At 52.1% G+C, this 17367-nt stretch overlaps 1 protein-coding gene and 1 pseudogene across 5 annotated transcripts in view; one reads left to right on the forward strand and one right to left on the reverse strand.

Annotated features, from left to right (window-relative positions):
• KDM2B (lysine demethylase 2B) overlaps nucleotides 1-17367 on the reverse strand; it is a 121548-nt gene that overhangs the window by 84417 nt on the left and 19764 nt on the right. The window contains exons 5-6 of one of the 4 annotated variants that reach the window (XM_082853526.1): nucleotides 10832-11010; nucleotides 10428-10534 (exon numbers count right to left, since the gene is read on the reverse strand). In XM_082853526.1, coding sequence (XP_082709652.1) covers nucleotides 10428-10534; nucleotides 10832-11010 — 286 coding nt within the window. Of the gene's footprint in view, nucleotides 1-2098; nucleotides 2199-2634; nucleotides 2736-3309; nucleotides 3465-10427; nucleotides 10535-10831; nucleotides 11011-17367 lie in introns of those variants that run through there. The other 3 variants (XM_082853521.1, XM_082853522.1, XM_082853523.1) reach the window with 3 other exon arrangements.
• LOC309970424 (ferritin light chain-like) lies at nucleotides 15916-16627 on the forward strand (annotated as a pseudogene). The gene has a single exon. The product of its transcript is annotated as a ferritin light chain-like (transcript).

Genomic DNA, 17367 nt, shown 5'->3' on the forward strand with positions numbered 1-17367 from the left:
ATCGGAGTTCCCCATGGGGGAAGCCCCTGTGATCAGGTGGCGAATCTCAAGCATTGGCTACCTGCCCCCAAGGCTGGGAGAGGCATTTTTGTTTTCAGGTTCCCGCGAGAGAGCTGGCAACCCACAGGCCACTTGGTTCCTTCCTCGAAGACAGTTTTTACTCTTGCCCCACCCCTGCCTCCTACCCAAGCAAGAGGCTTCATTTCTGCTCCTTCCAGCTCCTATACCTGCAGTTCTCCCAAGCTGCCAGGCCCCTCTGCAGCAACTGGGCCCTCTGGAATTCAGCCGTAAACCACCTGCATAGCTTGCCAATTACTAGTCCCCATTCATCTCCTCATTCATTCAACAATCACGCACTGAGAGCCAACCAGTGGTCCAGCCCAGAGCTAGGCATGGCACTTAGAGAAAAGCATAAGACCCCTGCCATTAAGGATGAAACACTCTCAAGGGAGCACGACCCTGGCAAAGTTAAACGGCAAGGCAAACTGCAAATGACTGCAAAGTAAGCAATGCAGCTGGAAGTACAAGGGTACCAGCCGTAAAAGACCACAGTGTATAATTCCACGTATGAAATGTCCAGAGCAGGCAGATCTACAGAGACAGAGAGCAGGTTAGTGGTGGCCAGAGGCTGGGGGTGTTGGGAGGAAATGGGGAGTGACTGCTAATGGGTACAGGTCTTCGTTGTGGGGTGACAAAAATGTACCAAAATTGATGGTGGTTGCACAACTCTGTAAACATACTAAAAAACATTGAATTGTACACTTTAAGTGGATGAATGGTATGTGAACTATACCTCAATAAAGCTGCTAAAAAAAAAAGTAAAGCGATAAAGACCCTCGGGGTGGGGGGGGGGGTGGAGTGGCAGAGAGGGAGGGAAGGAGTCAGGGAGGGAAGGAGTCAAGGAGGGAAGGAGTCAGAGAGGGAGAGACCGGCCCTGAGCGGCTTGGACAGAGGGAGGGCATTCGGGAGAAGAAACCTGCCAGCAGCCCCCCTTCTAAGCATTAGCAACTGCCAGACAACCCACCCTTCCTTACAGGAACTCACCCGTCCCCTCCCTCCTCCCTCCACTTGCTGCCCTCCTAGGGGTGAGCAGAGCTTAGGAGGAGGGGGGACAGACAGGCTTCCAGGTCCCGGCCTGGCAGACGGCAGTGCCAGGGGCCCCTCCCTCTCACCCACCCCTTCCCCCAAAAGCCACAAGAGCACGGCTGGGGCAGTCCCCCACGGCTCATGCTCCCACACCTTCGCACCTCCGGAGGCCCGCATACACACGCTTACCCCACTGACCGCTTTTCCCCGCTGCACTTTGCTTTTCCATGGTTTGGGAAGAGGAGAGGAATGGGGCGGGGTCGGGCAGGGAGGAGCCAGCAGCCTGAGAGGAGATAATGGTGGGGGCCAGGGGGGACGTGGGCTGAGCCGGTTAGGAGGCTGGAGGGTTCCAGGCGCCCCCTCCCTCTGGTTGCCTTTTGCACCTCACATTCAGGTGGACCCGGGGCTCGGCAGTATGCACGCGGCGTGCCCCGCGTCCCTCCTCCGGATAGGCTGGAAGGAGCCTTAACCATGTGTCTGCAGGAGGCTGACAAATCAGAAGGCCTTCCTGCACATCAGAGCCCCGTTGCCTAGCAACCCCATCGGAGGGGTGTAGTTGACAGCACAGGACGCAGCCCTGTCACGAAGACAGGCGCGGGCTGTGCTGCTGGCGCTGGGGTTGTTAAAGTCCCAGCTCCGGCTCCGGCTCCGGCTCCGCCTCCACACCCTGCTGCCTCCTCCCGGCCCACCCAAGCCAGGTCCCCACTCTGAAGGCCTGGGTGATTCTCTTCTCTCCAAGGAACTGGAGGGGTAGGGGGCCTGCTAAAGCCCTAGTCCACCCCACCCCCATGGACCACGCCGGCCTCTTCTCTCCAAGCACCACTTCAAAATATTAGTCCTCATTTTCCTAAAACCACTCTTCCTCTCGGTTTTCTTCTTCTCTTTCTTTAATCTAACCTTGGTTTCCACCTCCTCCAGGCCTGAGCAGAACACAGTGTGGGGAAAACAATTTAAGTGTTTGTGGGGTGGAGAAAGGCGAGGTGCTTCCTTCAGTCTGCAGCTGGATACCCACCCAGGGGCCCAAAGCAGAAAGGAGAGGAGCTCGGCTCTTGGGCTCTTGGGCTCCAGGACCCAAGTCTCCCCAAACAGGTCGTCCTGGCCAAACAGGTCGTCCACCTTCAATCTGCCAATCTCCTGCCGCAGTTCCAGCCTCCCCAGCACACGCGGAAACGGAATCCCTGCGAGCTGCGGCTGCTGCGTACAAGGGAAAGTTCTCCAAGTCGAGCCTGCGTCTGCTCTGCCCTCCCAGTCACCCTCCAGCACCCTCCGAGGCCCCTCGGAGCTTGGGGGAGCCACTTCCAGCCCCGCCTCTCCATGAAAGGCCCCTCCTCCCATGTCCCTCATTTCCTGGCTGCCAGGCCTGGACCGCCCCTCCTGCCGGGCAAGTGCACGCTTTAGGGTGGCCAGGGGAGCTGGGACGGGGCGGCTTTTGTCCCGGGCCCCTGCAGCCGTCACCCCGCCTGCCTCCTCGCCTGCCCCGCACTCATTCCGCGTTTCCCCCCTCACTCCTGCTTCTCGCTCGCTCTGGCGTGACGCCTTTGCACTGACCTCTAACAGCTTCCTCTTCCAAAGCACACCGCAGTCACATGGGCACCCCGGCTCGGTGCCACGGCCGCTAAGCTCTCGCCGCGGCCGGCCAGCCGGCCTGGTTTCCGCCTCGGCCGCCCCCTGCCCGGAAAGCCGCGCCCCTCGACACCCCCACTCACGGCGCAGGCGGCATCTGTGTAGGACACCCTCCAAGTTGGCGCCTGAAAACCCCGCACCCGCGACCTAAGCTTTTGGGGGCTTCCCACCTCCCAAGGCCGGGGCTGGCTGGGGAGGAGCGTGGTAGGAGGGGGCGCTGCACCTGCAGCACCAACTTTGGGGCGCTGCCTCGGGTCTGGGGAGGCGGGGCAGCCCCACCCCGCCCTTTTCCCTCCAACTTAGCGAAACTCCCCCGGCAGCCCAGGCGGCGTCCCCTCGGGCAAAGGTCTGGCGGGGGGACCTGGAAAGCTGGCACCGGGTGACCGGGCTGGAGGCGCCGAGCGCGCGTGCACACACGCTACACACACGCAGCCCCGGGAGACACAAAGAGCGGCTCCGTGACGCCGGCCGTGCAGCCCGCGGGAGGGAGGCGACCCACACCCCGCCCCGGTGCGCCCCGAAGGAGTGAGGGGCTCCCGGGCAGCCCCGGGCCCGCGGGGCGCAGCGCAGGAACGCCCGCCCGGCCCCGCCCGCGGTTACCCTCGACTGCAGCGCGGCTCCCGGGCGTCCCCTTTGGCGGCTGAGGCTCGACACTCGTCCGGCCCCGGCGACCAGAGCCGAGCCCCCTCCACGGTGCTGCCAGGCCCCTGTCGAGGACCGCGGAGCCCTCGCTCGCTTCGTTCTTTTCTCGGGGAGCCGGGCGCAGCCTGCGCTCATCCCCGCGCAGAAACTGAACACCCGCGCGGCACGGCGGCTGCCAGGGAGGCGGAGGGAGGCCGCGGCGGCGACAGGGAAGCGCGCCCGACCAGCGCCAGGGGACGCCGCCGCCCACGGCCGCCCCCTCGCCCGGGCTGGGTTGGGGCACGAGGGTAGCTCTCCCCACCTCCGTTCTACTGGCAGGCGCTCGGGGACTCCCGCACGCCCGTTTTCAGGGAGGGTGGACGCCGTCCTGCTGCTGAAGGCGACGACCCAGCAAAACCACCTTCCTGAAACGCACCCCTCGGGGCAAAGCTATAGAAAGGACCAGTGCCAGGGGGTGGAGGGCTTGTCTGATGCCGGGTATGGCAGCCCAGAGATCAGGGATGCGGCTCTGGCCCTAAAACAGACTAGCTGTGACCTTGGACAACCACTTCCCCTCTCTCAGCAGCTTCCTTGCCCTGGGGGCAGGGAGGTGACCTGACGTTCATCTGCAATCTAAGATGCTCTTTCCTGCGCCTGCCCCTACCTGCCGCCTTAGGAGCTGTGTAACCCCACATCATAGAACTATTGAGGGAATTCATTGAGATAAACACTTTGATTACTTAATCCAATCTTCACAACAGCCCTGTAAGGTCATTTGCGGGACTGTACCCATTTTACAGATGAGAAAGCAAGACAGGCTCAGAGGTGGTGACTCACCCTGATCACTACCCTCGTAGTGGGGTGCTTACCCAAGCAGCCTGTCTCAGAGTTTCTCAGCCCTTCTCCCCAGGTGTCCCTGGTAAATCCCAAGATCTCAAGAAGCAGAGTGTGCAGGTTACAGCCAAACCTCAACCACTAACTGAAGAAGTCAGTCCAGCTCACATCAGAAGTCCCCCCTCCAGGGCATGCTCATCAGGACCACAGCCCTCTTCCCATCCCACCCTTCCTCCATAAACCACAAGGGGGGCCAGGAGATGGTGGTATGGTGTCTGCAGGGGCAGAAATCAAACTTCTCGATTCTTTGGCCAAATCCCATTCCCTGGGCTACCCAGTATTATTAATTAATAGGTTCCAATTATCAAGTGCTCATAATAATAGCTGCTTACATGCATGATACCATTTTATCCTTAAAACAACCTAATAATCCCCATTTTAGGGAACTGAACATTAAGCCATTTAAAGGTGGTCAACGCCCTGGCCCAGGGTGTTGCTTCCTTGTGTCATTTACTGGATGGCTCACCCATTAGTACCTCCCTGATGGCCTGCTGTGAGGTTAAACTGTAAACTCCCTGGAATTGGTTGAATTTTTTACCTTATGTATGCTTTGCCTATTTAAAAGAAAAGATAGTAATGACAAAGACAATCCCCGACCTTGGATTTGAGCACCAGTCATTGAATTAAATGAACTCAGAGAGGAGAAGCCCTGACAACAGGATCAGGCTGTCCACATGGGAGACATATTACTTTTCTCTTTTCTTTTTATTTTGTATTTTGGCTGCACCACGCAGCAGGCAGGATGGTTCCCCGACCAGGGATTGGTTCCCCAGGCCTCCGCAGTGAAAGCACCGAATCCTAACCACTAGACCACCAGGGAACTCCCCCATATTACTTTTTAAGTCACAAATGCCCAGATCCTTGTGAGTAGGGACCACACCAGATTCATCTGTGTAAGTGCAGTACCCAGCAACAGCCCTATAATTATTCTAACCAGCTATGCGACACGGGACCAAATCCTTCCCCGCTCTGGATCTCAGCATCTCATTTGTTAAAACTAGTCAGGGCCCTCTAACTGGTGGCCCTTACAGACCAAACCAGGTCCTAGATATGCTTGGTCTGCCTACTCTCTTACACTCAGCTGCCCTAGATATGCTTGGTCTGGCCAGCACTCGTTTAAAAAAAAAAAATGTTTTTTAAAGGCTGCCTCTCCAGTTATCCAGAGCCACACCAGCCCCTGCTGTCTTACACTCAGCTGCTCTATCCATTACTGCATTGAACCACTATGATTTCCAGCTTCCTTGTCTGTTAAATGGGGATAGTAACCTGCTTCCAGTATCATTGAGATCTGGGTGCTAAGTGTCTAACACAGCACCTGGGGCCATACATGGCACCACAGGAAAGGCTGGCTCTCTTTGTTCTTCTTTTCGAGGTAGAAGGGAAAAGCCAGGAATCCAGAGACCAGGGTCCGGGGCGTGGCCCACATGTGACATCAGCAGCCTCTCTAGGTCAGTTTCTCTATGTGACACATGACACAGGGACGATCATTTATGATGCCAGCAAACGCGGTTGATGAGAGTGAGCCGGTAAATATCGGCTGTAGGGATGCCCTATGCAAATGCGAGGGAAGGTAGATTAAAAAGCAGAGGATGCCAGGATTCCAATGGCAGCTGCAGCCCCTGTGTGTCTACAGGAGGCCACGTAGACAAACATCTTATCCCAACCACATTTCACATCCACTGCAGGCTCCATCTTCCCCACATCATGGAGGGAGGCAGGGCAGGGATGACAGGATCACCGCTTTGTGGAGGGAAAACTGAGTCTCTAAGAGGAGATAAAAGCTTTGCCATAGCTCAGGGAGTGACAGAGGCAGCCCTGAAACTTGGTCATCCCAGTGCCTGTCTTCATCCTGTTTCAACTGCGTACCCCCAGAAAGCACATGGGAAGAAAATGCAGTCAATTTTCAATTTTGGGGGGCCAAATGTAGGCTTTACACGGGATCCCCTTTTGGCTGGGCTTTTGAGCTCTTTCAGTCCACTGTATATCTCTAATACACCAGCAAACCTTATTTCTGCAAGCCCAGTGGGCTACAGGAGCAGGTGAGAACAGAAAAGACTCACTAGTTTCTTTCTGGAATGTGTTAAAATACCCAACGGTCCTAAGTGAAAAAGGTGTGCCCATGTCATAGACCCAGGAGATTGCAGAGGTTTTAAAACCTGTCCACAAAGTCTTTGAGAGCTCCCCACCCCTTCCAGAGACAGGGCCAAATTTCCCTCCCTTGAGTGTGGGCTAGACTTCGTGACTTGCTTTTAACTACTATAATATGGCAGAAGTAAACAGTATGTGACTTCCACAATTAGGTTATAAAAGGCACTGTGGCTTCCTCCTTGCTCTCTCTCAAACCATTTCTGGCGGAAGGCAGGAAGCTGCCATGTCATGAGGACACTCAAGCAGCCCTACGAAGAGGCCTACATAGTGAAGAACTGAGGCCCAGGCCTAAGTTTTGGGTTTTGTTTTGTTTTGTCGTGCCGCACAGCTTGTGAGATCTTAGTTTCCCGACCAGGGATTGAACCTGGGCCCTCGGCAGTGAAAGCACAGTCTTAACCACTGGACAGCCAGGGAACTCCCCAGGTCTAAGTTTTGACACAAGCTCATTCAGGACTCTGAGCCAGAATCACCCAGCTAAGCCACACCCAGATTCCTGCCCTACAGAAGCTGTGAGCTGATGCTAAGACATAAATTTTTTTAAGTTGTGAAGTTTTAGGGTAATCTGTTATGCAGCAACAAACAACTAATACAGGGGTACTTCCAAATCATTGTCACTGTTTGTACGATTATGGAATTTTCCAAGACAAATAATTCTGTACAGCCAAAATATTTCTGTGGGGCAGCAATTAGGGGTGGGGTGGGGGGGAGGCCGTGGCAGAAATCCATTGGCACAGCTGATATTCAGCCTACCCTGTCATCATCTTTTCCCTTTATCCTGCTTCTTCATGACACTTACCACCTCCTAAATTATATTATTCACTTGTTTGCTGGCCTGTTTCTTCTCCCGGCCAGAATACAAGCTCCATGAGAAGAGGGACTTTGTTTATTCACTGTATTCTACCAACGACTTAGAAGAGTGTCTTGCACAAAATACAAAGTAAATGCAGCAAGAGGTTAACTAGTATACTCTCTTTCTTTTTCTTGTTTTTTTTTTTTTTTTTCGGCCACGCCATGTGGCTTGTGGGATCTCAGTTCCCCAACCAGGGATCGAACCTGGGCCACAGCAGTGAAAGCACCAAGCCCTAACCACTGGACAGCCCGGGAATTCCCACACTAGTATACTCTGTAGAAATCTTTGTCTCCCACAAAGTTGCAACTACCCCTTCGACAACTGTCTCCACCCCTTGTCTTAAATAACTGAACCAAAACCCATTAAAATTCCTAACCCCCTCACCATGATCAAACGACATAAATCCTGGAACCAGGGAGAAGTCAGTCATGGGTTTGTAACCCTCCTCTCGTCCCCCCTGCAAACCTTCAGTTCAGGTGGCCCTTCAGCTGTCTCCACTCTCCAGGCACCTCCAGCATGGAGGCTCTGTGATTTCTAGAAAGTGTCGTTTTAATTAAATTCCAAAGAACCATTCTATGATCCCAGAGGACTTCATCATCATGGGATTTTTACCTTGCTTATTAACTGAAATCAGCATTCTTTTCAGCCGAACAAGTGGACCACTTCCAAGGTGACAATTTCCTTCCTAACAAGGTTCAAATCCTATAACAAGTTCCCACGCCCACTGACAGGGTTTGTAAATCTATTTGCCACATAGTCCAACCAATATGTCCAAGACATGTGGTTCTAGAAAATTGTGTGTGAGCCTTTTTCTGGTAATTAGATAGAATTCTCAACGTATTAACAGAACTTACTATTTAAAGGAATCTTTCAATAAAGTGTAGAATACTGAATATCTCAGAGAGACAAAGTAGATATTAATTGAAATCTGTCACCCAAGGCTGTCTATTTTACCTTCCTAAATACATGCCCTGTTTGTCCTGTGCTCTCCTCTAACCCTCATCTAGATGATGCAGTGGTTCCTCATACCAGTCTGCCCCCACCTCCTTCAATCCACACGGCAGCTGCAGGATTTGCAGAATACAAATCTGAACACATACCTCTCTGCTTAAAATCTCAGAGGTTTCCGACTGCTCTTAGGAGAAATACAGACCCCTCACTATGACACTGTCAGGCCCTGTCAGCCTGACCCACCCCGCATCCTGCACCATTGACCTTCCCTTGATCTGCTCCAGCCCCACTGGCCTTTCTTTGGCAAGTCCTTCAGCCCCGTCCTGTCCCCAGCCCTCCCCACCATTCCAGGCTCTCTGCACACAGCCAGAAAAGCTCTTCCCAGGCCTCTTCACTTAAGTAGCTCTTCTCCCCTTTAGACTGCAGCTCAGGGTGGCCTGCCCTGCCCTCCTTAACCCAGTGAATCCCCTGGTACATGCTCCCATAGCACCGAGGGTCTCTGCCTTGTGGCCTCATCACAGCTGCAAATTTCCATTTGTTTCTCTGACTGTTGGATTAACATGTCTCCTGAATAGACTGTAAGCTCCATGAGGGCAGGGAGCTCATCTGGTTTTCTCCCTGCTCTATTCCCGGTGCCCAACACCAATCAGATGTTCAGTTTATAGGCTGAATCAATCAATCACTCAATCAACGAGGGTCAGGATCTGCCTCTCACTAATCTGAATCTCACACTCTTTCCTCAAGCTCTGCCTCCATGATTCCATCAAGGACCTTGGCACTTGCCTACTGCCATCCCTCCCCCACTCCCGTCCCATCTCCTCTGTCCTTTAAAGCCCAGGTCAATATCCCCTCCAAGATGATTTCCTGATGCCAGCAGCCCAAAAGGATTCCTTCTCTCCCCATTTGCCTTCTGGGAACCTGTTTCCCTCTGCCTAGGATGAGAGCTGCACCTTACCCTCATGTTAATGGCACATTCTCCAGAAGGTAGGGGCTTTTAGTCCTGTTCATCTTTTACTTCCCTGTTCCAAGGGCTCCATAAATTTTGATGTGATCGGATCGGAACAAAACAGAATTGAAAACCCTCCTACCAACCCCTCCTTGAGCCCAATCTTTCCCTTTGAGGCAGCCCAGATCCAAGGGGTGTAAGGAGCTTCAGCTTTGAGGGTAGAAAAAAATGTCTGAGAGGTAATTAAAGAGAGAGAGAGCTTGAAAGCAAAACCTTGAGAAGCCCAGGGCCAGCATGCTGGCCTCCCTTACAAAGCCTGGCACAGACTTTGCATTCAATATGCACTCAATGAAGGGCTGAGTGAATGAAAAGTTCACAGCCTTTAAGCTCCTGGGGTCACTCCTGGCAGTGGGGCTGAGCAGAGAGATGCTAATGGATTTGGAGTCACCAGAGCCAACTCTTCTAGGAAGCCCAAAGCAATAGTTCTGCCTGGGCCACCAGCATCTCCTTCTCATTTTGAAGACGGAAACACAGAGGGCCTGAGATGGTACGGGCCCCAAGGTGACTTTCTCATCCCAAGGGTCCGCCACGCAAGTCCTAGAACATGGAAGGTGCTCGTAGCTACCTCTGCCCATGTTAAATAATCAGTCTCAGGACTTGCTGGTCACACCACACGTAGTGATGTCCCTGCAATTAGATGTGGCCACCTTCCCAGCCCACCACCAACCTCCCTCTTAGAGGGCACCGTCTCTCTAAGGAATGTCTGGTGAGGAAGTGGCCCCTGGCTTTTTTCAGGAAAGGTTCTTCTCAATCAGAGGTCCCAGGTCTCAACAGCGGGAAGCAAAAAATACCAGACCCCTACCCATCCCTTGTCAAAAGTAAAGGGTCCGTGGCGGACCCCTAAAAATCCACTCCCAGGACATGCTGTCACTTGGAGGGAGAAAACGAATGTTTGACAAGTACACATACACACACACACGTGCACACACACACACGCACACACAGATGCACACAGAGATGGTTCCCATTACTCTTCCTCCTCTTCAGATCACATCCCCCCAGGGAGAGCTGGCAGGGAGGCCAAAGAACTATCTGGATGGAGAATCCAGACCCGGAGCAGAATGCAGAGCCCCTGCATTCCAGGGAAGCAAGATGCCAACCTGCCCACACCAAGGACCCCCAGCCCTCACGTCCCAGCAGCGACCCCGCAGGGCCGTGGTCTCAGCCCAGGATCACTTCCAGCCCCCGCCCCCCACAAGGCTGAAAGCCACCCCCTCCCAGGTCCCGCCACCAGCCAGGCAGTCTTACTTCTTCACTTTCGGGTACTTCATCTCTGCAATAGCATTCGTGGCTTCCGTCTGCTTCTCCTTCAAGTGCTGGGGCCACATGTTATCCACCCAGTCCACCAGGTCTACCTGAAATCCAGCCAGGCCACCGTCAGCGCTTCCTGGCTCCGAGTGCCCTTAAGCTGGACCCCCGTCACCACACTTCAACCCTCCTCCCGCTTCCAAACGCCTCCCGCCCTCCCCCTGGGCCAGCGCTCACGCAAGACACAAGACGAGGGGGCGGAAGGTGGCCCGAGGAGGCGGAAGGTGGCCGGGGAGGGGACCGCAGCCGAGGGGGGGGGGGGCCGCCTACCACGGTGGGATGCTTGACCAAGTGCTGGCCGGGGAGGGGACCGCAGCCGGGGCGGGGGGGGGGGGGGCGCCTACCACGGTGGGACGCTTGACCAAGTGCTCCAGCTTGGTGTGGCTGAACTCAAGGCTGATGACGTTGTACAGCTTGTCCCGCTGGGCCTCGGGCGTCTCATAGTACCGCACAAACTGGGACATGCTCATCTCCGTGCCTTTCTGGGTGTTCACGTCCATCACATCCACCAGCCGCCGGCTACCTGGGGGCAGAATCCACAGGCTGGTGGCTCCAGCCAGCTGGGGGTGCAGATCCTACTTGGGAGGCCCCGTAAAACTAAACCTGCCCCGCCCTAGCATCCCCCATATGCCTCACCCTACGCCCTGTCTGCTCAGTTACCTGGTCCTATCAGTTTTCCTCACCAAGTCACTCTCCAATCTTAAAACGAATCCCTCCCCAGTCCATCTGCTTCCCTCCACCACAACTAACTTGCCCCAAAATGCTCAGTTACTGAGCTGCAGAGCTGGGATTTGAAGCCAATTCCATCTTATGCTAGAACCCAGGTTCTTAATTCTTAACCCCCGACCCCCACCTCTGCCCTCTGCAATACTGAATCTTGATCGCAGGCTAAGGTTGAAAAATGATCCCCGCCTTCAGTGGCTGGCTCGTCGCCCCACAGATCCAGGGAAGCCTTGGAGAACCGCTTTGTTTTTGAGTCAGGAGTGCAAATCCACCAGGGGGCATCCCTGAACTTTGCTGGAAATTCTGGACATGCTCTGGGCAGTGCCGGCTCCTTCCTTACCAGGGCTCCTGGAACAGGTGGGCTCTGCTCAGCTGTTCTGGAAAGCCCACCTGTCAGAGAACCTGCTATGTTAGAGTGGGGGAGGGGAAGAGAACAGGCCCCCAAGCTCCCTCCGCTTTCTGGTTGGCCTCCAGCCTTCCACCTCCCCTGCCTCTCCTCCTGCCTCTCCTCCCTCACCTTGCTCAGGGTCCCATCTGCAAAGCCCCCTGAGGAAGGGGATTTGCTGAGCAGGTAGGTGATGGGAATCACAGCCCTAGAGGCTGGTGCAAGTCGGCATTAAAGGCCTGGAGCTCAGCTGCCCCATCAGTACAATACAGTGGTTAGGCTAAGACTTTGTGGGTTTGAACCCCAGCTGGACCTCAGACCTCTTAGCATCTCTCAGTTTCCCCCCATCTGTAACATGGGACAAAAATGGCAGCCAACCTATGGGGTTGTCCTGTGACTTAACTGAGATAATGTACACGAAACATTCTTGAGAAGTGCCTGCAAGTAGGAAGTGTTACCTAACTGGCCAATTTCATTTATAATTACAGGTGGAGAAAGTGACGTGGTGGGAAATCAGAGCCAGTTAAATCTCTGCCACTCAGTCCAAAAGGACTGACCACTTACCATCCTAAAACATAATCAGGATGGCTAATGGGGGGGATGGGGGGCGGGTTATGAGGGGCGATGAAAATGTTCTAAAATTGACTGTGGCAATGACTGCACAAACTCTGTGAACAAATGAAAAACCATTGAATTGTACACTTTAAATGGATGAATTGTATAGTATATGGATTATAACTCAGTAAAGCTGTTATTAAACAAAAACACTAGGCACTAAACGACTAACAAAGTTGGTTTTTCTAAAAAATATTTTTTTCTTTCAAAAGTCTCCTATCCACTTAAAACATACCTAATAAAAAATATAAATTATTCAGCCATAAAAAGGAGAGTACAGATGGCCCCCGACTTACCATGGTTCAACCTAGGTTTTCTGACTTTAAGATGGTGCAAAAACAATACACATGCAATAGAACTGTACTTGGAATACTGAATTTCGATCTTTTCCCAGGCTAGTGATATGATCTTCTCTTGTGATGCTGAGCAGCTGCAAGGAGCCGCAGCTCCCAGTCAACCACAATCACAAACAACCGAAACACTTACAGCCATTTTGTTTTTTAATTTTCAGTACAGTATTCAATACATTGCATGAGCTTTTCAACACTTTATTATAAAATAGGCTTTGTGTTAGATCATTTTGTCCAACTGTAGGCTAATGTAAGTGCACACTTAGGGTAGGCGAGGTGAGGCTATGAAGTTTGGTAGCTTAGGTGTATTACGTGCATTTTCAACTTACAATTTACAATGGGTTTATGGGGATGTAATCCCATCATAAGTCGAGGAAGATCTGTCATAACGATACATGCTACCACATGGATAAACCTCAAAAACATGATGCTAAGGGAAAGAAGCCAGACACAAATGGTCACATGTTGCATGATGTCATTCACATGAAATGTCCAGAATAGGCAAATCCACAGAGACAGAAAGTAAGTGAGTGGTTGCCAGGGGCTGGGAGTGAGGGAATGGGAGTGACTGCTAAGGGGTGTGAATCTCCTTTCGGGGTGTTGAAAATGTTTTAGAACCAGCAGACGGTATGGTTGCATAACACTGTGAATGTATTAAATGCCACTGAACTGTACATTTTAAAATGATTAATTTGGGGACTTCCTTGGTGGTCCAGTGGGTAAGACTCTGCGCTCCCAACGCAGGGGGCCCGGGTTTGATCAGGGAACTAGATCCTGCATCCCGCAACTAAGAGTCTGCATGCTGCAACTAAAAGATCCCACGTGCTGCAACCAAGAGTCTGCATGCTGCAACTAAAAGATCCCATGTGCTGCAACCAAGATCCCACATCTAAAGATCCCGCATGCCGCAACGAAGATCCCACATGCTGCAACTAAGACCTGGCGCAGCCAAAATAAATAAATATTTTTTTAAAAAAAAGAAAACAGGAAAATGATTAATTTTATGTTATGTAAATTTCACCTCAATAAATTTTTTTTTTAACGCAATTCTCCTCCTGAACAGAAGAAGGATGTGGGCAGAAAAGTCCTGTTTTTTACTTTTTTGAGCACTAACAAGGTTTCCAGACCCCCTCTCCCCAACACAATCCCCAGGGCTCCCTGTGCACCCTCGCCCCACTCCGCTCCTAGCCAGGTGCAGGTCCCCAGTTGACCCACCTTGGCCTGCCCCACCCTCAGCCAAAAAGGGAAGTCAGGACTTGGAGTGGTTAGAGCCGTGAGGAGCAGCTGGGGCTGAGCGGGACAGGAGGGGAGAGGCCTGGGGGTGGGAGAGGCCGAGGGCCTGTATCTGGAGCGCTTCTAAGAATAGCTTCCTGGGTGTGCAGGGAGCTCCATCCGGCTCCCCAGGTGTCCTGGAAGCCTCAGCTGGTGGGAGGAGTTGGAGTGGGAATAGAGGGAGGAGGCAGGGAAGTCGGTTCTTCTGGGTGCCTGGGCTCCATAAACCTCCAGGGAAACGCAAGTGCACCAGTAACCCGATTCAACCCCACTGGGTTCCAGCCCACAGGTGAGGATGAGAAATGCAGGAACATTAGCACACTTCCTAGGGAAGCAGAACAATACGGATTGAAGTGACCGTTGGCTTAGGAGTCTGACGAATCTGAGATAAAGGCCAGCTCTGAAGCGAACAGCAGTTGAGGAAAAGTTTCTCTCCATAAATATATTCCAGCCAATAAATGGCAAAGGAGGGACTTCCCTGGCGGTCCAGTGGTTAAGATTCCACGTTCCCAATACAGGGGCCCCAGGTTCGATCCCTAGTCAGGGAACTAGACCCTGCATGCGGCAACTAAGAGCCTGCATGCCGCAACTAAATATCCCGCGTGCCGCAATTAAGACCCGGAGTAGCCAAATAAATAAATAAATAAATATTTTTTAAAAAAAGATTACTCTGTGCTTCCACTGCAGGAAGCACAAGTTCAATCAGATCCCTGACTGGGGAACTAAGATTCCTGCATGCAGCGTGGCACGCCCCCCCAAAAAAAATGGGGGTGGGCGGGGGGAGGAATGACAGAATTAATTAGACCATCACCACTTTGCAGCCCCTGATAAAATAATGGAGATAGACATCAATGACTGCTAACAACAGAGAGAGAGAGAGAGAGAGAGAGGGAGAGAGAGAACCTAACATGTGCCTCCTGATGGATCTATGAGGCAGTCAGAATAAAATGAATGAACTAATGAATGAATGAGTGAGAGAGACAGACTGTGAATCTGATCAAGCATCTATAGCCAACTACCAATTTACAGAAATGACAGAGAATGGAAGAGCATGTTAAGCTACTCCAAGGCAAAATCCAGGCAATGAAAAATTCTACAGGTCAAACAATCCAATGGGAGATAGAGGGAGAGCCCAGAGATTATTAATAAGAGACTTAAAAGGCACCTCAACCAATCACAATGCAAGACCCTTATTTACATTCTGACTCATACAACTGTTAAAAAAAAAAAAAAGTAGGGGGATATCCCTGGAGGCAGAGTGGTTAAGAATCCGCCTGCCAATGCAGGGGACATGGGTTGGATCCCTGGTCCAGGAAGATCCCACATGCCGCGGAGCAACTAAGCCCGTGCGCCACAACTACTGAGCCTGCGCTCTAGAGCCCATGAGCCACAACTACGGAAGCCTGCGCGCCTAGAGCCCGTGCTCCGCAACAAGAGAAGCCACCGCAGTGAGAAGCCCGCGCACTGCAACCAAGAGTAGCCCACGTGCACCGCAACTAGAAAAAGCCCACGCGCAGCAACGAAGACCCAATGCAGCCATAAATAAATAAAGACCACTTTAAAAACAAAGTAGGGACTTCCCTGGTGGTCCAGTGAGTAAAAGTCCGCATTCCCAATGCAGGGGGCCAAGGCTGGATCCCTGGTCGGGGAACTAGACCGCATGCATGCAACTAAGAAGTCCGCATGCCACAACTAAAAACCTGGTGCAGCCTAAATAAATAAATAAATAATTTTAAAAAAGAAAGTAACATTTATGCTATATATGAAACAACCGGAAATTTGAACAATGTATATGGATACTCATTTTAAGGAATTTTTTAAATTCCTTAGTTTTTAAGGTTCCTAGTTTTTAAAAGACTAGGTGTGAGAGGGCACTCCATGGTCCTGAGCATCCGTCTCTTGCTTCAACAATGTTTGGAAGGAAAAGACCCAGGGACGCCCCTTCCCCCAGCTTCCAACCACCCTCCAGCCATTTTTCCAGTGGTAACCTTCAGAACGAACCACTCAGGCATCAGGGGCCTCCAGGACCAGCCAACATCATTTTTTGCGCTTAGCTCCTTATTACCGATCAACTGTGAGCTCCCAGATGCGTCAGAAATATTCCACCGCAGTGGAGGCTGCCATCAACCGCCTGGTAAACATGCATCTGAGGGCCTCCTACACCTACCTCTCTCTGGGCTTCTATTTCAATGGTGACGATGTGCCAGGGGGTGACTCTGGAGGGCGTGGGCCACTTTTTCCACAAATTGGCAGAGGAAAAGCACGAGGGCACCAAGCACCTCTTGAAAACGCAAAACCAGCGTGCAGAAGCCACCCCAAGATGAGTGGGGTAAAACCCAGGCCGCTACGGAAGCCACCATTCTCATGGAGAACCTGAACCAGGCCCTTCTGGATTTGTATGCCCTGGGTTCTGGCCATGCAGCCCCCCACCTCTGTGACTCCCTGGAGCCACTCCCTAAGTGAGGAGGTGAAACTCATCAAGAAGATGGGTGACCACCTGACGGACCTCCGCAGGCTGGCTGGTCCCCAGGCTGGGCTGGGCCAGGATCTCTTTGAAACGCTCACCCTCAAGCAGGACTAGGAGGCTTTGAAGCAGCCTTTGAAGAGACCCTCTGGTGTCAGGGCTTCTGCCTGAAGCCTCTCAATGCAGCCACTAGGCAGCTTTCTAACCACCTTGGAGCCCTCTCCCAAGCCTTGGACCAAATGGGAACAATGAAGCTTTTTGAGGAAAAAAAAAAAAAAGGCTAGGTATGATAATGCTATTGTGATTACGTTTTTAAAAACCCCTGCTCTTGTAAATCAATTATACTGTATACATTTAGAACTATATACTGAAAACTTTTGGGATGAAATGGCATGATGTCTCAATATGCTTCAAATATTGCACAAAAAGAGGAAGTGGATGGGGGGACGGAAGGGGCAAGACCACAGATTCATGGGTATTGGGGCTGAATGATGGGTACACAGAAGTTCATTATACTTTGTCTATTCTTTTTTTTTTTAGATTTTGTGATCTAATAGAATTTTTTTCTCTTAGTTATCTACTTTATACATATGAGTGTATACATGTCAATCACAATCTCCCAATTCACCCCACCACCACCACTCCACACCGTCTGTCTACTCTTGTTACTTTTCAAAATCCTCTCCAATCAGAAGTATTTTTATAAATTCCAGCTGTTACTAGCTCTATGGCTTCGGGGACTCACTTACCCTTTCTAGACTTGGACGGTCTTTATTTGTAAAACGGGCCCTTCAATGTAAGAGAGGCTAACACCATGTCTGGCACATGGTAGGGTCTGCAACACATTTACCCACCAGCTACTAAGCAGGTATGGAAATATCCATGTGGCTCTGAATACAAAGTGAAGAGGGGGGCTTCCCTGGTGGCGCAGTGGTTGAGAGTCCGCCTGCCGATGCAAGGGACATGGGTTCGTGCCCCGGGCCGGGAAGATCCCACATGCTGCGGAGCGGCTGGGCCCGTGAGCCATGGCCGCTGGGCCTGCGCGTCCGGAGCCTGTGTTCCGCGGCGGAA

This window comes from Leucopleurus acutus, assembly GCF_964270905.1.
Source record: "Leucopleurus acutus genome assembly, chromosome: 13".
NCBI classification, from domain to species: Eukaryota; Metazoa; Chordata; class Mammalia; order Artiodactyla; family Delphinidae; genus Leucopleurus; species Leucopleurus acutus.